Source organism: Perca fluviatilis, chromosome 21 (genome assembly GCF_010015445.1).
Source record: "Perca fluviatilis chromosome 21, GENO_Pfluv_1.0, whole genome shotgun sequence".
In the NCBI taxonomy this organism is placed as follows: domain Eukaryota; kingdom Metazoa; phylum Chordata; class Actinopteri; order Perciformes; family Percidae; genus Perca; species Perca fluviatilis.
This window is the reverse complement of record NC_053132.1, coordinates 20,556,663-20,580,197: the sequence shown is the minus strand read 5'-3', so window position 1 is coordinate 20,580,197 and position 23,535 is coordinate 20,556,663. Positions and strand designations below refer to the sequence as shown.

The 23,535-nt window shown below is 41.1% G+C and overlaps 1 protein-coding gene across 1 annotated transcript in view; it reads left to right on the top strand.

The window, feature by feature from the left end:
* Positions 1-23,535, top strand: part of cpped1 (calcineurin-like phosphoesterase domain containing 1) — a 50,699-nt gene that overhangs the window by 11,491 nt on the left and 15,673 nt on the right. The window contains exons 3-5 of the mRNA XM_039787548.1: positions 14,252-14,424; positions 17,464-17,589; positions 17,770-17,902. Of these exons, the coding sequence (XP_039643482.1) occupies positions 14,252-14,424; positions 17,464-17,589; positions 17,770-17,902 (432 nt within the window). The remainder of the gene's footprint in view (positions 1-14,251; positions 14,425-17,463; positions 17,590-17,769; positions 17,903-23,535) is intronic.

Here is a 23,535-nt window from a genome sequence, read left to right as displayed (position 1 = left end):
TGGTGTGTTTTCAGTTGCGGCAGCTGGTTGTTAGAAAAGTTTGTTCTCCATTCTGTTCGTAAAGTCTAGTTTGTAAACATCATACCCCCCCTGTGACAGCATGCAATATCTATCTATATAAAGCACCTGGTTGCCGTTTGCATGAGTTGGCAAGATGTTGCTTTGTGAAGCGGTTGCAGATGGAGAATTGTAGGCCTATTTATTCACTCATTTGTGAATAATCTCTAACCGTACTGGACGCTGGTTTCGCGCCATCATTCTTATACTGGGAGTCAGACGTGTTACATGTCTTGGAACCAGGACAGCAAGCCGACATCTTTTGCCACAGTGGCAGCTGGTTTCCCCAATTCACCAGATGCTTTACTGTCTCGCCAGACAAACAGATTTTCAGAAAAGAACGGGGTTTGGAAATAGTTGGTTGCCTCCAGAAATGGCTGGCCGAGCTTAAACAAAATAATCATCCTGCTGCTCATTTCCCACCTTGTTTGGAGCTGACACGCTGCGTTTGACTCGTGCTGTGTACAGTTGTGCTCCCTTCTGTCTGTCTGTGTCTCCTGTTTCGGCAGTGACACAAATATGATTAATGCTAACCTGTAAACACAAGCCAAATAATTCCACTTATAAAGTAAAGGACCTTTTTAAAGCTGGAGACAATACTCATGTGTTTCTCAGTAGAGGACCTTGACTGTGTAGCTTGGCAGGCATTAGTGTCAAGCGGATGCTTTTATTTAAGTAATGAAATGAGTGACTGCAGAGTGGTGTGCGTGTGTGTCAATGTCCAGCTGCCTGATTTGATAACAGGGTAAGAGGAACAGGCTGGCAGGACCCACTGCAGAGTTAATGTTCATCAAAAAGAGCCACAAGCCGCCAACCGATGGCAAACTACCTTTGCATGACAATTAGGGAGTAGCATGAGGTGCCTGGCTGCCTGGCCTCGAGGAATGGGCACAGAGAGAGAGAGAAAAGGAGTCAGCGGGCGAACCCGTCTCTCGCTCCATCTCTGCATGTCAGTGTCTCTCAGTGTAACCTTTTACATGTTTGACTGGATCACGATGAAACGATCTGGCCTTGATGCTGATTTGAAGATGATTGAACCGAATATTTAATTACATGTGGTGTAGTATGTCATCTGTAAAATATCTAGGGCTGGGACGATATGCTTTTGGCCGGATTCGATTCTTTCAAGATACATTGGTGCCGATGTGATTAGTATTGTGATTTTCATTTAAAGCAATTCTAGAAGTTTTGCGATTTATATTTTTATAGTATTGTGATATTCTTTTCCTTCTTTAACAAAAACAAAAGTTGAATAATACACTTCTAGAGAGACAATATATCATGAGACATTTCAATTTTATTTGAAAGAATGCACATCACATGTCAGTCAGTCTGACATTAATTTCATTTGTAAAGAAGTAAATAACATGTATTTTCTGCTTTCAGGCTGTTTTTCTTGAAACGCTGTCAGCGGTAGCGTCTAGACAAAAAATATTTAGGGGAAATAATTTTAATAATTTTTTTAATTTTTGATTCTGGGATATAGAATCAACTTTAAAGGTCCCATGACATGGTGCTCTTTGGATGCTTTTATATAGGCCTTAGTGGTCCCCTAATACTGTATCTGAAGTCTCTTTCCTGAAATTCAGCCTTAGTGCAGAATTACAGCCACTAGAGCCAGTCCCACAAAGAGCTTTCCTTAGGACGTGCTATTTCTGTGTCTGTAGCTATTGAGGAGGAGAGGGGGGGTGCAAGGTGGAGGCTGGGGGTGTGGCCTTGGCCAGCTGCCACTTTGCTCGTTTGAAAGCCATGAGGTCTCTCTCTCATGGGTGGGCCAAATTCTCTGGGTGGGCAAAGCAAAGAAAGGGGAGGTAACCTTGCTCCTTATGACCTCATAAGGAGAAGATTCCAGATCGGCCCATCTGAGCTTTCATTTTCTCAAAGGCAGAGCAGGATACCCAGGGCTCGGTTTACATCTATCACCATTTCTAGCCACTGGGGGACCATAGGCAGGCTGGGGGAACTCATATTAATGTTAAAAAACCTCATAAAGTGACATTTTCATGCCATGGGACCTTTAAAAATCATTGCAAATATCACGATACATACGATTTTCAATCTTTTCACCCACCCCTAAAATGTCCTTGGCCCCTGTTTCTAAAAAGACTCCAGGCAAACTATTCACATGCAACACAGATTTGGCTTGGCTTAGTCACAGAGCAACTCTTCCCTCCCTGTCCTATTTTTGTTTTGGTTGAGACCGACCCCCAATTTTAGCTGCACGGCGACAGCCATGAACGCTCTTTGAGCTGTCTCCCCGTATCATCGAAGAGTCTTGCTTTAGGCGTCCAAGTATCCACATCATCTCCATGACTGCACCATTGAGACAACAAACTTTGGCGCCATCCATTTCCCCACATCGCTCTCCCGTCTAGAAAGTAGGGCTGCACGATATGAGGAAAATCTCTAATTGCGATTGCGATATGATTCACGATATTGAAGGGAATGATCATGTTTGTATCATTATTCTCATTTTCATTGACTAATATTAAATCTTAAAAAATGAAAATGATTACAGTGTGATTTCTGCGAGGATCTGTACCAAACAAAGATGCTTTATTTAGTCTGCAGGATAGGATGTCTCTGCAGCCAGCAACACTTCCTTCAGAATGGTTTGATACCTTTTGCAATTTGGATATTGCACTAGTCCAAAATTGCGTTTAATTGTGCAGCCCTAAATTATAGGTGATCTATTTCATATGCACTGCGGGACAGTAGATTGTGTAAACATGGGGTTTAAAGCGCGAGGCCTTGGGGACCTTTTAAAGACTGCGTCGTCAGCCCTTGTTATCGTCAGCCCCAACAGAGCAGGTTGTGTGTGCCATCCTCATTACTCGCCATGTCCGTCACTTGCCTTGCAACTGGGCTGCTGCATCAGAAGGGAGGAGGGAAGAGATATTATAGCCGGAGCTGCTACTTCCGTCTTAGGCTGACATTTCTCCTTAAACTGTTTATTTACAATACAGAATGAATGCGTGGCGGCCTGGGGAAGCTGGCTGTCAACTGGCATTGTCAACACTGCTGCCTGTCGGCGACAGGAAATTGGCAACTGTATTTCTGTTCCCACGGATTTCACTCTCGATCTCTCCTCTCCTTCGCTCACACATTCTGCTTTCCTGTCGGTCTCTTTCCTTTCCATCGTTCTCTCTCATTTGTCTGTTTTCTTTAGTAAACAGCTGCGGTCTCATGCCTCATACCTTATTTTGACATCCTTCATTTGCAAGTCAAACATTTATTCTGGCCTCTGATGAATGTATTTCAAGCATCCATGTGAATTTATTCTAGTGTGGAGGAAACAAACGTTCTGTTTGTTTTTGTAATTTCTTCTGAAACCAACATAAAAAACAACAACAATAAGGTCATCGTGCTCGTCAGTGATTTTATTCTCATGAGATGGAGAGGAACCCTGATGGACTCAAAGGCTTTCATTTGCATCCCATCACAGTGGTCCACGAGGTACAATCCCATTCCTAAAGAATGGCCAACCTTTGCTCCCACAACATTGACTACGTTTGCATGCACATAATATTCCGATTTTTGCCCATATTCCAAAAAAGACGATATTCCGATCTGTTTACATGGCTAATGAAAGTGAATATTCCACTAATATTCCCGTTTAATAATAGGGTTTTTGCAAAGTTTTCCACCGATGGCGGACTTTTTCGGCCGTGCTAACACAGCCTCCCTCTTTCATTCCTTCAACCAGCTTCTTGAAAAGGTTGGCTTTGCGATGTTTGTGCATATCCAAAACCCTGTTGATTTCCAAGTCTTTCATAATTTTTAAAAGAAGTTTTGTTTCTCCTTCTTTTCTTTTGGGCGTGCATCTCTACCGCAGCCTTGCAAACTGTTGGCTAGTTGGTTTGTGTACAACAACCATAGCAACGCACACAGCTGACCGTCGGAATATGATGCTGACATGACCTGTATCCAGTTTGGAATATTGTCAAATTCGGAATAATAATGGGATATTGGTGTGCATGTTAACATACTCACTGTGTCATCCAGACCTTTACTGATATGTTCCTTGATCCCAATTCCCTAGTCTTGCCTCCAATCCAAACTAACCCCCAAGAGACGCTTTCTCATCCCAAGGACTTCCTTTAATCTCTCCTCTCTCTCACTCTTTCTCTCACTTATTTTCAAAGCTGACAAATGAAGAGGATAAAGAGCAGGGAGGGGTGGGGGGCTGAATAGAGAGATGATTAGATTAGAGAAACATGCTGGACTTAACATTCTCCTAATGAGCACTACAAAGGATCCAAGTTCTGTCTCTGGGGGTTCGTGAGGGATGTTACGCTTGATACAGTGGGGAGAAGTATTTGTGCACATCTGCATACGTGTCAAAACCTCTAAAGGTGAAGTTAAGGTTACCTTGGGACTCCCCTGTCCCCCTTTCTGTCACTGTTGAAACCTGTTTAATTGCCGTTCAGGGCAGATCAAATGGGACTCTCCGTGGGATACCGAAACAGAGAAAGAGAGTATGAGTATGAAGACTGCCTCGGGAGAATTTGTTTTTTGGACATGTGGAAGCACTTTTGAATTTCTTTGTAGGGGTGGGTAAGCATGGAGGTTCGGAGTGTGTTTACCAAATGGGATCATCCAGTGGCTTGTGCAGTAATAGTTTTCTTTAGGGATTTGGGACGACCAAGGGATGTAGAAGTTTAGAAATGCCTCTCTTGTAACCTTTTTCATTCTTCATCATTTCATGGTGGCCCAGGAGATACACATTTCAGAATATCAGTGGGAAAAGATACTCTTAGATCCTGTAAGACAACTGTGGTGAATATCAGCGTAAATTCCTCAGTCCGTCCATCCATCCATCCATCCATCCATTTATCTATCCATCCATCCGAGTATCTGAGTCCAGGTCACATAATTAGGTAGCCCAGATGTCTGTCTCCCCAGCCACATCCTCCAAGTCCTCCAAGGGGAATCGCAAGGCGTTCCCAAGCCAGATGGGATATGTAATCCTACCAGCGTGCCCTGGGGTCTCCTTTTAAGTTTACATTAGGAGGCACTAATGTACTTACTCAGACGTCAGAATTGCTTGCCGGATTGATGAAAAGTTTAAGTCACCCCCTCTCCTGAAATCTTTCCTGTACTGAAACTGGGGAGGCTAGAACTGATAATTTCTGTAATTTTTCATTCACGCCCACTTCAGCCAAAGTCAAATTCCCTGTGTGTTTTCACACTTCCTTGGCCATTAAAGCTCTTGGCCATTTTGATTCTTCTCGCAGCGATTGACTAGGTGTGTGGTGAGAACGTTTGCCGGGTTTGAACTTCTCCCTGAAGACCTCCTTTTTTTTTTTTTCATTCTTTACACAACTACTTCTGTCACTTGTCACATAAACAACCAAATGCATGAATGTCTTTAAGGAGAAACTGTCTGAAATGTGCGCTGACGGCAGCTTTTCACCCCACATTTGAATTTGGCCGTTCGCAGCAGCTATAAAATCACTCGTCATGGCATACAAACTAGTTATCTTCTACCATAACCGCATCCTTTTTAGATGCCCAAACCACCGGAATTGACTCTTTTCAACATGAAGGACCTCCCCTCTAACGTCTGAGCCCAGCCACCCTGCGAAGGAATCTCATATGGACTGCTTGTATGCAGGATTTCATTATTTCAGTGATTACCCAAAGTTCATAGGTGAGAGTTGAAATGTAGATCCTGTTACCAGTTGTTGCCCGGTTACCAGTTGCTGCCTGCATCTGCTTCAAGACACTAGTACTTGCATATAGGGCCACGAACGGATCAGCCCCAGCATACATCCAAGACATGGTCAAACCCTATCCCCTAACCTGCCCACTCCGCTCTGCATCAGCCAACCTGCTTGGTGGCCCATCACAGCGAGGGAGAACTAATCACTCAAAGAAATCCAGAGTGTTTTGTTGTCCTGGCTCCTAATGGTGGAATTAGCTCCCTATTGACATCAGGATGGCCGAAAACCTGTGCTTCTTCCGCCGAAGGCTAATAACACATCTCTTCCGACTACACCTCGGATAAAGAAGGGAAGAAAAATAAAAAAATATATATATTTCTTGATGCTGCACTTTGATATGGCTCTTTGTAGCATTACCTATTTTAAAGCTAATGTACTTTCACTTACTACTTGTCTGGAGTTTGCACCTTCAAGTTTGAACGCACTTAATTATAAGTCGCTTTGGATAAAAGCGTCAGCTAAATGACATGTAATGTAATGTAATATAATGTAGATCAACATGTCAATCCTTACTCTTTACTGCGACTTAGTCCAACAACACCTGCAATACTGCTGATGTGAGTGCTGATGCAGTGATCATGGCATATTGAATTTATGTAAATTAGGACAATCAGACTTGGAAAAACATTCATGTCAGCCCATATTTTTGAAGCTGCAGATATTTTCTGCATATGACAACAAAGGCACCATAACACAATTTTATTGATATCGGCTCCACTGTTGTTTTTTTTTGGAAGAATATAATATCTATTTATTATCTTCTTCACCCTATTAGATCTAAACAGGGCTGCAGCTATTGATTATTTTAGTTATTGAGTATTCTGCAGATTTTTCTAGCGATTAATTGAGTAATCGGATAAGAAATATTATTGCTTCATTAAAGAGCAAAAGTAAACACAAAAGAGAAAATAAAACAACTAAAATGAACAGCTAATTGGTTTCCTTTTTTAGAAAAAACAACCATTTTTCCCCGTAAATTGCATATAATAATATTATCTCATACCCATTAGTGCATTTAAGTGCCATATAACATTCTGGGTTTTAAATAAAACATTTTCTAACTGAAGGTTTTCTCCAGAGCTGCTGTCTGCTCTTACCCACGGTGAAGTAATAATGTCCTAGCGACAGACAGTGGTGCGGGGGAGTCGCGGTGATAAACAGTAAATTCATCAAATTCAATGCCCCATATTGCTGTTTTCCATGCTACTGTAGCTGTCATATTTGGCAAAGACGGACCTTCACTTAGCAACTGTAGCTGTATCCGGCAGGGAGTGGGGGCAGGTAAGCGTGTTGTGGATGGATTAACCAAAGCTTCAATGCAAAGAATTTGCGTTTTAGTGTTTTTTAGTTATCGAGTTACTCAAGTTTCAAGAGGAATTGTTTCAGACCTAGATCTAAACATGGCATGAACCCATGTTTGTTTATGCCAGAATCATCAGGATGTCCTAGCCTGGCTCCGCCCTCCTACGTACTTCCGCTAAATTTTCATTTTCCTTCAGTATTCCATCTGGGTTTGCGGTATATTCTTGGGTTTTCTCCGACCAAATCTTTGGCGGTCCAATCGGCGAACAGAGGGAGTGGCTGAGAACGATGACTTTGAGGTCATGACGTCCCCTAGTTTGAGTTGTAGTTCCATAATGGCGGCGGAGAAAGATACGGTCGGTTGTGGCAATGCTGCCGAATATCCAGATGTTAAAGCCCGACCAAGAACAATCTTTGCTGAGTTTTGTTGGTGGCCATGATGTTGTGGCCCTCCTCCCCACGGGGTTCGGGAAAAGTTTGATTTTCCAGCTCGCTCTGTTAGTGGTGAAGGAGTTGGCTAAGGTGAACGCTAGCCATGCTAAGCCGATAGTTGTTGTCATCTCCCCTCTTGTTAGCCTGGTCCTACCAGACCGTACGTAGAAGGTCGTCGCCAGGCTACCAGAGTGGCTCTGGGCAGATCCAATAGTTTTAAAATTCAACAGAGTACCCGCCTACAAGGAAGTTAACACTGGTCAGTGGAGAGCGGCCAGACTCTCTGTACAAATGAAATGTACGAGAGTCTGGTAGGACCAGGCTAATGATGTCCACCATGGTGAACAAGAAATATAAGCATTATAAGTGACCCTGAATAGTCGAATATTCTATCCTTCGATCCAAGGAGCCTGATTCGACTGCCAATCTCACAGCCGAGTCTTGGCTGAGAGGCGTAAAGCCCCAGTTCCAACCAACGGTTCGCGGCGAGACAAATTGAAACTTGCAACTACTTGAAAAGCACCGGTCTGCAGCGTTCTGAAACCTACCGTTTACACCAATGCAACGATACAGTGTATCATCTTCATAGGAACGACTCTTTGTACATCTGTTCTAACTTCCGACTTTCAGGCTATTTTGTAGCTGGATGTATCCTGTATCATGTATCATGTATACATATGAATGTGGATGTTATTGATAGTCAGATGCATGCGACAGTTGCATTTCTAGTGATGACACAGCGAAAACAACGTTACAATTCTCTGATTCACTGCTTTGTTTTAAGGCCGCTAGCTCTCTTCAGTCACTCTCTAGCACAGTCGACCACATTACCATGCTTGCGGGCGCTCGTTGAAACTTCAGCCAGCCTCCGTCCAAAACTCTGCCATATCAACCAGTTGACAGTTTGTAACTTAGAAATAAAATGTATAATGGATCATTTTATTTCAAAAGTAATGAAGTGAGGATCCTGACATTTTGGCAATACGGGGTGGACAATGTCTGATTTTACATACAACTACCTGTTTTCTCCCAATAAGTTAATATATAACATATGCAGCCTATTATATATATTATATATACATATCAACATATTGCTGTAAATAAAAATACGAAAAGAAAGAAGCTTTTAATAAATCTTTTTAAAGTGCGTGAATAAATCCAACCGCCCCATGGCAGATTTAAGACGCACACACACACACACACACACACACACACACACACACACACACACACACACACACACACACACACACACACACACACACTAAATATGCATAAAACACATTGATATAACAACTGGAGACCAATACATTTGGCAACTATTCAAATTCACACACTGTTGCACTGAAGAGCCTGGCTGTCATAAAGGAGAGCAACACTGCAAATCTAGGAGGTTGAGTTTGGCCAAAACACAGTAAAGGAAGGAAATACAAATACAAAATCTGTATACAATATGCCTGGATCTCCCAGGTACCGGCCTTAGGGTAAGCATGGGACATCTCTAGTTTTATGGTGACAGTTTACAGGACATTACAGTTTACAGTATCTGCGGTGAATTTCATCGCTAACAGGATTGATTCAGCATACTGTAATGTAACAAAGTCGTGTGTGTGAAAGTTTGTGGGACACATTTAATTTGACTCCATCCTAGCTGCCACCTTGTCATAAACTGTAGGCCAGTGCCACATCAGCACAACCTGTCAGTGCCGGTACATGCTCCAGTTAGTCACACACATAGAGAGGTCCCCCCCCCTCCCCCCCACACGTTGAAAATACAGTTGTTTAAGTGTAGAAAATGTATGTGACAGCAAGACCCCACATACCGAGGCCTGTGTGCAGTCTCGATTCTCGATTGAGAGAAGTGCTTACAGTGTTGGACAGGCTCAACGAGAACTTGCCCTCCTGTCAAGGTTTGAGAATCACAGTGTTGCAATCTCATTAAATGAACAAGGCCTTTCAGTCAGAGCCACAGAGGGAGTGGAGAGCAGCATTGTGTGTTTTTATTTCCGTATACCCTGTAAATATAGCTTGTTCCAAAAGAGGAAAGCAGGGCGATAAAATGTATGCATAAAAAAATCATTTTTCATAAAATGCTGCATGAGCCTTCATTATGTATCCTACCTGTTTATGAAATGAACTTATCTGCAGTATTGTATTACTCTTTAGTGCATGGTCTTTGTCGTTTTTTTTATATTGTGCATACTTAAGGATATGGGTTCCTATCACATTCCTCTACTCCCCCTTGAATTGTATCTGTTGCCAAGCAAGTGGTCATTTGCACAATGTTGTATGACACCATTATCAGTGGTTAAGGGGAAGTAACCCGATAAGTATGAATCCAGTTTGATAGGTAATACGCAGTCTAGACTTCCCAGCAGCAGCAGGACATTTCTATCTAAACCAGTGCTTGAAGTGGAAAAAGGTGCTGGTACTCTCTTGCATTGGCAAATCATTATGACATTTGAGATTTCTACAGTGAAAAACAAAACTTGGAGATATTGCTGGTACAACAACAATTTATTGTTATTTATTAACAACATAAATGTATTTATTTAAACAAGTTGTGTGCGTGCGTGTGCGTGTGTTGTGTGAAAACGGAACTCCTCCAAGTCTGCAATGGTGCTGAGATCGGAACTGTACAATCCCTAGGGACACACACACACACAACAGAGACAGGGGGAACATTTATGCCAGACATAAAATTAGAGAGTAGCTACACAGATGGCAGTGAATTCAGTCTAGAGATATTCTGCTGTGATTATTAACCAAATTGGCTATTCCAAAGAAACAGTAGACCGTTAAGTTATATTATTTGATTGAATACCTGAAAGTAGCATACATTTCTGGCATGAAAAAACATAATTATTTATTAATAATCTCTGTGGTCTTTCAATTTTTTTGCACAGTGACAGCTGTTGCTTCACCTTGTCTGTACCAAAGGCTTGAATTAAACATTCCTCCCTCCTTTCTCTTGACCGCTTCAGTCCCCTCTCTGTCTGGCCAGCAAGTGACGGGATGCTGCTACGTGTTTTGCAGCCCAGTTTGTTATCTTTAAAAACGAGCCAGCTGTTTGTGGAGCAAAAACACATCATTTGGTCCTTTGACCAACAGTCAGGCCATCCATGTGTTCATCCATGCTAGCTGTTCCGCTCACATCAACGTTAACGTTAGTTTGAAGCTCATGAATCGTACCTGATGTTTCTGGTTGGACTTGGACCTCTGTCGACGTGTCTGGCTCTGGCACACGCGTTCTTTTAGTACCTTTCTGAAGCCAGGCTTACATAACGACTTACAAACTCGACACACTTCTTTTTAGTTTCTGGGTTTTCAGCAGTGAAAAATCGGTTACGGTCAGGCCGCAGGCATCAGACAGCTCTTTCGAACTTCCGTGGAGAAGCAAACTTCTGATAGGGTCTGCCGACTGCTTGCCTTTACGTGATTCGTCAAGATCTGAGGTAAGTCACCTAGTGCCCTCTGGGTGGTGTAGTTTATGTAACGTTAGGGTCATTACCAATCTCTCTGACACTGACACTTTCTCTGTCAGTGGTAAGAGTACCGGCTACATGCAAGAAGTAGCGGTAGCAGGTACGCTTAAGCGTAAAATGTAGAAGTGCCGGTACTGCATACCGGTGAGTACTTTCCCACTTCGAGCACTGATCTAAACAACCTTCAAATGTTAAACTGACATGTTGCCATGCCCATAATCAAGCCCTATTAATCTAAAGAAAGGTGTCACAAATGCAGATTGATAGGGTTCTGTATGGTTAAGGATTGGTTGAGTGCTGAAGGATGATTTATGGATATTGCCGTGTTAGCGGATGGCTGTAGTTGAGGGCAGGCAGCTGGAGGTGTGAGCCAGCGCAAGCGTCCTTGCCACTCTCTGTGGCTACCAGTGAAAGTAAAAATGTGGCTACATGTTCTTGTTGAGCCCCACCCTGCTGACCACTCACTCAATTGCACACATTCACACTCGGGTTTGTTAGCTACCAACCAGCTCCACTGGAGCAGCTGACAAATTCCCTTCTAGGTTTATCTAAGCTTGGTTTATACTTGGAGAAACCAGTAATAAAGTAAGTAAAGTTTATTTGTATAGTAACTTTCACAGATAAAAATCACAAAGTGCTTCACAATAAAATGTAATACAATACAACAAATAAAAAATACAAGAACATTTAAATATAAATAGAAAACATAACAAACAACCATTAAAAACCCTTGACTAACTAAAAGCCTGCTTGAATAGCAGAGTCTTCAATTGGTTTTTAAAAGATTCGACAGAATGCACTCAACGTAGAAAGGGAGGCAAGACATTCCACAGCCTAGGAGCCACTGCTTGGAAGAATCGATCCCCTCTAGTTGAGTGCGCGGAACCACTAATAGCCTCTGACCAAATGACCTCAGACTACGGTTGGGAATATGAAGCTGTATCAAGTCAGAGATGTAGGGAGGAACTTGACTGGCTCTAAAAGTAAGGATCAAGATTTTAAATTGAATTCTATACTGGACTGGTAACCAGTGAAGTGCTGCTAAAACAGGTGTGATGTGTGCTCTTTTGTTAATGTGAGTGAAAAGCCTTTTGCAGCAGAGTTCTGAACAGCCTGGAGACAGTAAAGCTCCTTCTTACTCAAACAGGTAAAAAGACTGTTACAGTAATCTAAACGAGAGGCAACGGAAGCATGAATGATCATCTCCAACTCACCCTTTGACACGAATGTTCTTAATTTGGAAATATTCCTAAATTGGAAGACACAGTTTCTAATAGGGGTGCACGATTCAGAAAATGTCACGATTCGATATTGATTTTCAGGCTCAAGATTCGATTCAAAATCGATTTTCGATTCAAAAACGATGCACACCCCTAGTTTTGTAATTGTATAGTAATTGTTTATGACTGACCTTATGGGAATAAAAACAAGGCAACCACTTGTGAATAAATGGTTCAAATGTGTTGAAATCGAATTGTCTGTAACAGCAGGGGGAGTTGAGAGCTAGCAGCTGCAACAATTGCCTCAGCTTTTCAAATGACAACCTTGTCATTAGTACAGCTGCCTTTGTTTGTAGCTATATAATTGTGCCAGTGGTCAAGTATTGTGATTGTGGAATAATAAGTCCACATTGTCGTGGCACCATTTCTGTCAAGATATAGAAGCTAGCCCAGAGACCAAGCCAGATGTTTAGTTTGTTTTTTTCACAAACTGGTCATCACCTGTTGTAAACCATTGCTCAGACCACTTATCTATTTATTGACAATCATTGATAACATTGTGAATTGAGAGGTACATGTAGTAAGGTATTTTACAAATGCATAACAAAACTTTTATATATAGCAGTAACGGTTTCACTTTTCATGGCACAGAACTACCACTATCATTACCATTGCTATACAACCAAAACAAATGCACCTTTATGCTAGTCCACCAGAATGCTCAAAATGCACTTTTGTGACGCACTTTTGTGACAGTTGGCCAGCTTTCTGTTAAAAAAAAGTGCGTTTTGTGCATGGATTTTGTAATGTTTGATAATCGCTTTGTGCACTGTACTAGGCAGCCATTGCATAAATGTAATATCGCACTCCAATGTGTATTTTGTTATTGTGACATGTTGTAAGTTACCGCTTACATATTTTATTCCCCAGTAGAAGATATTGACCTGCTAGAGCTGTACTGGCAGCTCAACTCATTAACAAGATTTACCTTCAAGTGTCATCAGCCCATGTTAGGACAGCCAATCAGTGGCAATACTTGACATTGCTGACTGCTAGTGATGATCTCTGAACATTTAATGGCACATATCTTTTTGTTCTTCTTGAAAGACAACGTCAGGAAATTAATTTATTATGTATTAGTTACTCTGCAAACCTGAATGTGAATGCAGTCATCAAAGTGTCACACAGAATCTGTCTAACATAACAAAAAAAGGCCTTCATGTCTCCTTTTGTATTTGAGTGCTTGTTTGTGTGTTGTATTGACAGTTTGAAGTCTGACAGGCCAGCGTAATTGTACAAGAGAGACCGGTGAAAACAACGTTTTACCTTTCTATGCGGATGTGGTTTTTTAAACTCTGCATTCTCCCGCTCTATCATGCACAAGATGTTCTGTCGGGGGAAAAAAAGGCTCTTATGTAATTAATCCTATCCAAACATCCAAGGAAACGTTTGCTATAAAAGTAGGCCAGTAAAATAATTACTCGGATGAATAAAAACGAAAAGAAATGAGAGAGCAGAGGGAGAGGAAGGAATAATTTAAGAGAAGTGGCTAATAGGTTTGTTTGATATACATTCTAAATTATAAATAGGCTGGAGTCTCAGCCATTCTCTGTCCTTTACCTACACTGTGACTGAATGGAGGTTTTGTACGCCTCTCATTTAGCGTAGTGCTAGTGATTTTAAGGTTTTGCTTTGTGGACCGGGGAGGCTTCCACCACAACGCCACTCATCATGGCAGTAACCATGGTGACATAAAGTCGAGCTGTGTAAAGACTATTGATCATTCTCTGAGCCGTCATCTTAATCATCCAAATAATCCCCCTTCCCTGAGGCGGCTACCACCTGTAGTACCCTTCACACTCTCAATCTGACCGTTTTCATCAACATTCATATTCATTTTATCGTGTCCAGGTAAGATGTTATTATCAATATTAGGTTTTTTTCTGTGTGGATGTCGATGATCGAGCTTGTCTTTTCCCTCGTGTCCCTCCTCCTCCCCACCCACCCACCCACCCACCCACACCCCCAGACACCCAATTCAGAGAAGGTCAGGAGCGAGACCTGAAGGCGGCATTGAAGGGGACAGATCCCTCCATCCCGCTGGTGTTTGTCAGCGGGAACCATGACCTGGGCAACACCCCCACTCCTAGGACACTGGAGCAGTACTGCAGTGCTTGGGGAAACGACTATTTCAGCTTCTGGGTGAGCAGGCATCTAAGAATGTTTAATTAGTAGCAGTAGTAGTAGAAATGCAGCCAGTAGTATTGGCTGTCGCTTGGACGGCTTATTATTATTATTATTATGACCCTGGGCACGAATATGAGGAAGGGCTCTTACCTACAAACGCGTACATCTTTGCCTTGAGCAAACCCCATCCCTGCTCACTAGGGCTGGGTATGGTTTAAAAATGATGATACCAGTTCCAATAAAGTAATTACCCTACCCTTAATACCTAAATCACCCTCAAAGTGATACTCATACCAGTAGAGTACTTCATTTGATACCTTTTTTTTTTCTCCCTTATTCGATTCAAATAGAGTGTACAAAAAAAAAAAGGTTTCCATAAGGTACAGGGAGGAGGAAGGGTTTTGACCAGGTGTTCTCACAGATTATTTATTTGTTTACTAGTGGTGTAAGAAAAAAAAAGATACACTTGAGTATCGCAATATTTTATTTTGCAATACTGTATCGATTTTCAAAAAGGAAATATCGATTTTCTTTTTAGTTTACGTTCAAAAATATTGATGTAAGACAGTGGTTGACGTTTATGTTGTGTTTAAACCCCCCTACCATTAGATGGCTATGCTGAGACGCACCACTAGTGTCCTTGCCTAACAGTGCCTAGCAGTGCCTGACTTTTTGCTAGAAGCTAACAACGTAGCTATGGCTGAACTTTGGCCTACTTTAGCATATAAACATTTGCTCACTAAGAACCTGTGAACCACAATCCCAAACTGGCAGTTTGATTTTCTGTGTACTGAATTGTTTACCTAAAGTAAACTTCTTTGACTTTTATGAACATCATGTCTTTTTTTAAATATTATTTTTTCTAAAATTATACTTTAAAAAATCCCAATATATCGCCTTACACACAGTATCGAAATATATTGCAATATATTGAATCATGACCCATGTATCGTGATATGTATCGTATCGCCAGATTCTTGCCAATACACACCCCTATTGTTTACTTACATTATTTATTTTCTATGGTGAATATATACATACGTAAATATGCTTGTTTCCTTTTTTGTGGTGTGTAAATGTAGGAATTTTTTAAGAATGTGTTAAAGATATATGATATTAATATGAAGCTATTCATGATGATTATTATAAAGCAGAAGGGTTGGGTACCAAATGTAATACTTTCAGGCACCAACCGAATTGCCTCTAAAGTATCAAATATCGAAAAATGCCTCATCATTCAATACCAAATTTCAATACCTAAGGAGTAAATCTCATCAGTGTGAGTGAGCCAATAAGCACGCAGCATGCTTCTACTGAGATCTAATAATGTTTGTGATTGGCTGCCTAACGTTACACGTCATAGAGGCAGGCAGGAAAAACTCTGTTACGCACAGAGAGCTGAAAAATAATAATAATAAGCTGAAAAAGTATTGTTTAGGAACCAGCCCTATAAAGTAGTGGAAAAGGGGTAGGATTAAATAAGCTTCTGCTTCTTCCTATTCCTTTTCGGACATGTTCAATTATATTTAGTTTTAGTTTTTGTTCTTTTAGTTTTTATTGTATTCTTTTTTTACATAATTAAAAAAAGCATTCATTCATTCATACCCGTCATATGAATGGAAGCATTCAGTTGCGTAAAATGCCTCCAACACTCCTCCCCAACACAAATGATATGATATATTATATGGGATGTACTGTGCATGTAGCTGCTGCCGTATGGGCTAATCACAGGTCACATTAAAGCTATAGTGTGCCACTATTTTATATTAATGAACATCCCTTACATTCAAGCCATTGGCAAATGAGTTGGTACAAGGCTTATTTAGCCATTCAGCTCCACAAAACTCTCTCTGTATTTCTCAGTATCGCTATGTTTACATAATGATGTAGTCCGGTGACATTCGCGCGCAGCAGCTCGGGTGATACGTTTTACCTCGCCACCGAGAAAGGACAACAGCAGCGTTCAGCTTCAGAGACTAAGAGGACTGCTGCAACAGGTGAAGGCATGGCTGAAAACCCAAAGAAGCGCCCACGAAATGTTTCAGTCAGTGATTGTACTGCTAAGAAAAGACCTACACTTTCAGCAGAAGGATTTAAAAAAAAAAAAAGAAACTGACCGACCAAAGTTTTGATACGACTTGGTACTGGGTCATTTCGGTCCATACTGCTCACAGGACTTGGGTGAACAAAAGCACAGGTCCAAGTAACCTCCACACCGTGTACTGTGTGGCAGTTATGTCGATTATTTTGGTATGTGACATCAACCACATTTCCATAAAATTGGGGGACTCACAATGGACAGATAAAAAAAAAAAAAAATTAAAAATCAAAGGGAGAGAGCCAGAGCTGTCCTGAAATTTAGTCTCTCGTATGGGTCAAGCTTTAAAAAGAAAGGGTCCTACATTTCCCATAATGCAACTCATTAACAACTTTCATTAGACCCTCCCTGCCTGGTAAATACCTACGTTTTTCAAACTCCACTCTAGTTCGTAATGCATGCTTTCTGTTATAAATTTGAAGTCTAATTGGAGATAGCCCAGATGACATCACTATGAAATCATCAGGGTTATTTTTTCAGACTTTAGAAAGCTTCCCCCAGAGCTATGGAACATTATAAAACTGTTTTAACAGTCCCACCCGTGTGGGAGTTTGTTATTTCATGTTGAAATCAGGGTTGACACTTGACATGACATTTACATGTATGCCTACTCCCATACATACAGAGTCCTTTTTACATATTTCTACCCACTTGAACAAACCTGCAAGCCATGAGCTGCCCTCGAGTCCAGGGCCTTGCTCACAGGCTCACTTTGCCCATGCGATAACCAGTGTGTAAGCAGTAGAAGTGGAATTTTGCCGATTATTCATTCATCTTCTTTGTGGATATTAGGATTAGCAGCAGTACAAGGTATATATAAAAATAGGAATACAAATGTTTGGATAGTAGAAAATGTGCTATAAAATAACCCTTTTTTACAATACAAGTTGTTGTTGTTTGAAAAATGAATGAGGTGTAGGTAACCTCTCTGTGTCTTCTTCCTCCTGTTGTCTCAGGTGGGCGGAGTCTTTTGCCTGGTCCTGAACTCCCAGTTGTTCTACGACGCCTCGGCCTGCCCTCAGCTGAAGGAGGCCCAGGAGACGTGGCTGGAGGAGCAGCTGAGCAGAGCTTCCTCCTCAACGGTAGATTGGCGTCACTGACATGATTCTATTCTTATCTGATTTATGAAGATGCTCAGCTAGATAATGTCATCCTGGATGTTTGGAAATTGCTGCCGTCTGCAGCCATTTGACACAACAATTTAGATTTGTGTCTTTGGAGATCGGCAATGAACCCATCCCCTCACATCTGTCTCTGTTCAGGAACCCAAACCCAAACACATCCTGGTGTTCCAGCACATTCCTCTGTACCTAAAGAGCCCCGATGAGGAGGACAACTACTTCAACCTGCAGAGAGAAGTCAGACAAAATCTGCTGGACAGGTTCAAGAGGGCAGGTAGGACAGCAGGGCTCGTTATACCTTTTTTCCTCCAATTACTGTGTTTTTATGCAGATCAACTCGTAATGACGTAAGGTTCGTGTCCAGTATTTTGCTCAAGGGCACTTCAGCATGACCGACAGTTTGCGTTGTCTCTTCTAACTACTAGGTCTTGTCGATCCAGATCTGTGTACATCTTTGTTTGGCTACAATGTCCTAACTTTGAGTTGGTAGTCACAGAAGAGATAAGAGCTTTGAAAGTTTTCAAAGTTAAGCAGCTTCCAAAACCCTAAAATATCAGCACTATTCCCCATAATAATGGATTTAGGCCACTGTGAAGTGGTCTTACATTTCTTGGCTTAATACGTCTTAGCTAATATTCCCTTTAAACCTGTTCATTTTTAGCATATCTAACTGAAGCACAGTTAAGATCCCAGCCTAGAGGATTAATATGCCATTAGCTAGAGCTGCAGGAAGAGCTCCTGGCACACACACACACACACACACACACACACACACACACACACACACACACACACGGGTGTAATTGAATTAATGAATGCATTCACTCCCTATAAGAAGAATAATTCCATAATCAAAATCCATTGTTGACAGCTTATAAGAGTCTGATACAAGGGTATCGGGCCAGGAAACTCTCACAAGGACAATACGTCTTTAAGAAAGCACACACACACACACACACACACACACACACACACACACACACACACACACACACACACTGCTGATTGACAGGACCGCTCATACGCCCATGTGTCATGCTTCTCAATCATGCATCAAGGTGACTGTCGGGGGATGGTATTAATTTAATTATCCAACCATTATTCCAGCATGCATTTAACCATGTTGGCCCGTTTTGTTCTGATGACCCATCTCCCTCATAATTGATTGCTCATCCAAGGGAACACTTGTTAAAGATTTAAAGGGCAGTTCGAACAGGCTTTTTATATGCAGGAACGGAGGCTATCACTATATGTGCAGAACATGCTACGCACAAGCGTCCTTTCTCATCCACACTCTTGTTCACACATGTCCTTCTGTCAATTATAAATTCAGACTACATACAGGGTATGTACTGTATGAACTGTATACGTATGTTTGTTCATGGTTATTAAAAATTGATGACCGACATGCTGCCGCTCGCTGTAAAGATGAGTACACTACATGGCTTTCTCATGTTTGTAAGGACACTATGTGGCACTTTGATTTACTGCCAGAAAAAGGTTGTGATTTGGTTACGGCCTGTGATTTATTATGTCATCGTCGTATTTTTCTCGTCACGTTCATGCACCCTCTCTGTCCTGTCCCATACATAACGATGGGCTCAAGCAAAATGTCAAGATCTGTCTCTTGAATTTATCTGGAAATTTGTACTGCATAGGAATGAAATAAAGTGCAGCGCAGCGTTATCATTGTTAATAGCTCTTCATAAGTCAGCTAAATGTACTAAATCTAAAACTAAAATGTTGATGACTTGACAGAAGTAATCAAACCAGTTATTATTGAATTATACAGCCTTAGTCTCTTTGTTCCTTTGTGCTCTCCTCTGATCCCCTGGTTTTTCTTTCATCCTCCTTCTGCTCTCTCCATCTCCAATTAGGAGTGTCTTGGTTACTGATGCTGTAACATCTGCGCTCTCAATCTTCTGTAGTATGTCCTGGAGTCATACTTGTACAGTAAAAGAGACTGACTGTAATCATCGTTGTGCTCTGTGTCAGTTTGTGATAGAGCTGCTACTGTACATTCATACCAGAAATTGGTCAGAAAAGGTTTTTGGCCCAATAGTGGCAAGGCTCCATTAAGGGAAATGCAAGCAGCACCCTCTGGGTCTGTAAAATGAAGCCAATGCGGAAGTGCCAAAAGTTCCTGGAATGGCCACTTTATGCTGGACCCCCATGTTAAAATATCCAAATTTACAGCCTGGTACAAAAACGGTTTTGGTCTCTATTGTTAAGTTCCCCCTTCATGACAACTGTGGTGGAGCTAGCATAGACTGTAGGCTTCATTCAGCCGTAGCCGCCCACATTAAGCTTCACAATGGCTCTTCAGAAACCTATGGGTGACGACATGGAGACTACGTCTATGTTCTATACATTCTGTGGGGCAAATGTTTCTTTGTTGCTCGGTGGATTGGTCCACCGCTTTGCTCCAGACTCTAGCTCCAACACAAGCTTGACAATTTAATTTTTTTAGTAAAATGTCATGGCAGCTATTGGATAGATGGTCATGCCATTTGTGCAGATATCTTTGGTCCCCAGCGAATTAATCCTAATGACTTTGGTGATGCTTTTGATGAATTGCCATGAAATGACATAATACATGACACAATAACTTTGGTTATGAATGTTATTATGTCGTATCATCCATCAGTCTATCCGTTTAGATATTGGTGGTCAAAGGTTTAGGTTACTGTGACATCACAAAACAATCTTTTGACCATAACTCAATCATTTATATGCTAATTATGTCAAATTTCACACAAATGTTAAAGTTTATTGGATAAAATAATGAAGTGATAACATTTTACTTTTCACCGTGACATCATAATGTTCTGCAAAAAAACGCTTTTCTGGCCATTATTCAACGGCATGAAGGGAGATTGTGACCGTATTTCCCATTTGGTCAGATACTGAAATGGTCACACTAATCTTGGTTGCCCACCTTAAAACTGTGGTGATTTTATGGATCTTCTGTGCTGCGGGGTTGAAGATGTGTGTGAAGCATCCCCGTTTTAGAATGTGTAGCTTCTTTGCAGCAACATCCATAATTGAAGCATTGTCTACTGTCATGGCTACAACTTTGTGTTCTATTCTGTTCCTCTAGTAGTCCAGCATAAGCTCATTGGGATGCTGATATTGAGCTTCAGGTTATTCAGCTTCAGATTGTCGTTGCACCATGTGATGAAGCTCTCTATCAGTCCTGTGTACTCCTCTGTAACAAATAGCCTCTTAAGTGAACACGGCATGTTTCTCACTGGAATCACACATGTCAAAAAGTACACTTATTACCTTTCATTAAATTCACTATTAGTGAGTCTTCACTGCATATATAGAGTCTGGACAGATATGGATATAAACTGCTACTTGACTGGTTGGTGGAGGCATACAACAACGAGGCGGTAATTCTAGTTTTGTATGTTAGCTGCAAAATAAAGGAATTCTAAGAACTTCCATGAAGTAGGAGTTCCCTGCAGGGCAAACAAGCGCCCGGTAAAAATATCCCAATGGAGAGATTGTAGGATTTTAGGGGAGAAACCAATTGAAACACGCGTAGAATTGCAGAAAACCAGGATATGTTATTGAGGGAAAAAAGAGCGCCAGGGCAAGTGTGTTTTTTGTCTTCCTGTGTGTGCGGCGAGGGGCTGTTTCCTCTCATCCGTGGTAAATGACGTCCCTTCTGGACATACATTGGTTATAGTAATTTTTTTCCCCCCCTCTGCATTGCGTTATTCACGCATCATCTCCCTCCCATGTTGGTCTGTCCTCACCGCTGCACCCTGTGATGGGAAGCCTCCAGATGTGCACTTATACCCTGGTGATCATTACGGTCATTACAGTAAAAGGCAGCATCTTTAACTTTTAACCTCACACACACACACACACACACACACACACACACACACACACACACACACACACACACACACTCGCACACACACACACACACTTACATACACAAAATCTTGTTTCTAGTCTCTTTTGCTCTCAAAAAGATTAAGGTCCACACCAGAACAGTTAAGCATTGACACAGACAAAGCATACATGTCATTTTTCTACTGAGATTTTCATTAAATATGCAGTTGACAAGGATAAGTCTCTGTCTATGTTTGTGCTGCCAGCTCTTATATCATTTTACCTTGGAAGACAAATGTGGTTCCATCAACAGTTGAAGGATTACGTGTTTTATAGTGGGAAAAATAATTTAGTTTCGAGATCCCTTCAAGGAATTCTGGAAAGCTCATTACGATGCTTTAAAAGTGTTTCTCTTTGTACCAATAACACATGGACGTTGTTTTAAAAAAAAAAAAACTCTTCATGGATATTCTTCTTAGTTGGCTACCTCAAAGTTCTTATTGGGTCTTATTCAAGCCAAACCAAACAACAGTCTGGCAAGAACACAGAGGTGAAATTGGACGGCTTCCCTCATCGGTTGTGTAGTAATTCAAAATGACTCTTAAAATGGAATCGCTGGCTGTTACACAAATGTGTTCCTGGCATCACATCAACATATTTAAGTGCACACTGCGGTGTGTAGCGGAGTTCTTCGACCACTCCAAAGGTGTCAGTTGACTCACAGCAGCTGGGGATTTGGTGCAGCGTTGAAGCGGGGTGGAAATCTCTTTTATGTACATGCGTGATTTAAAAAAATATACATATAAATCTGAGATTGCTACTCAGAGTTTTCTAATCACTTCCTAGACAAAGCAGCTGGACAAGGCTTAGATTTTGACATATATTTGTCATACACAAGTTTTAATAAATTTTTTTTTTCTGGTTTTTTTTTTTGGTTTTTTTTTTTTTTTTTCTTTTACATTTTTTTTGCCCCTTTTTTTTCCCTTTTTTTTTTCCCCGAGGGCCAGTCATGTTTAAAGGTGGACAATTGGCTTCTTAGAACATGAAACATGAGCTGGTCAGATGTAATGTGATAAATTAGATGAACAGCCTATATGTGTTTTGCCTAATTATTTTATGTATTTCTTATTAGATCATGTATACAAAAAAAAATGTTTTCCTTTTGGCTGTTTTTTTTTTTCTGCACTCTTGCCTAAACTCTTAAGTTGGTGTCCATTATCCCATCCTCTTTCAGTCACTCTGTTTTCTGATTTGTACTTGTCTGGAGACAGTAACTTTTAAATTAAAATCAAGACATTTAAAAAACATTTGTCTCTTTAAAATTTCGATTACTAACTTATCCAAATCGAGCATCGAATCGTTCTAGAGAGAATCGCGATGCATCTAAGAATCGATTATTTTTCCCACCCCTAGTTATTACTGCTTTCTGCAGCCCCCCACCACTTCAAGGACATATGATGGCTATAGAGAAAATACTCCCCTGCGGACAAAGAAAAATACATTTATTTGATTTTTCCTCATTGAGATATTTTTCATTTTCTCTTCCTACACTTGTGTGTGTGTGAGTGTATGCATGTTGCATATAAAGTGCTACGCAGTGGTGCATTTTTCTATGCATGATATATTCTACAGTAAGTATCTATATTTTATCTCAGCAGCACAGCTGCACATGGGAGAGGTGCGACACCAATTAGTCTTCTAGTCTTAGCCTGGCTCATCAGAGTGAGCAGTTCCACCCTGGGAACTGTTGACTGCATTCCAGCTCATATTAATGATACACTGTCTCTGCGCGATGACCCCAACTAAAGTATCATGCTTTCCTTTTTTTTTTTATTGAACAAGCAGTTACTATGGTTTCGGTCCAACAGTGATTTGGTTGATATTAAATATTGCCTTTAATTGTGCACAAAGCTATTAAATTGTGATTCATATGATTTATCAAATGTCTGTTGAGGAGCGCTTCCAGGACTCAAAAAGTTAGCTTGAGGTGCCCTTTGGATGGGATAAACATAATGTAGAAACCAATAAGGAAACTCCAAGGCACTCTCTTTTAGAAAA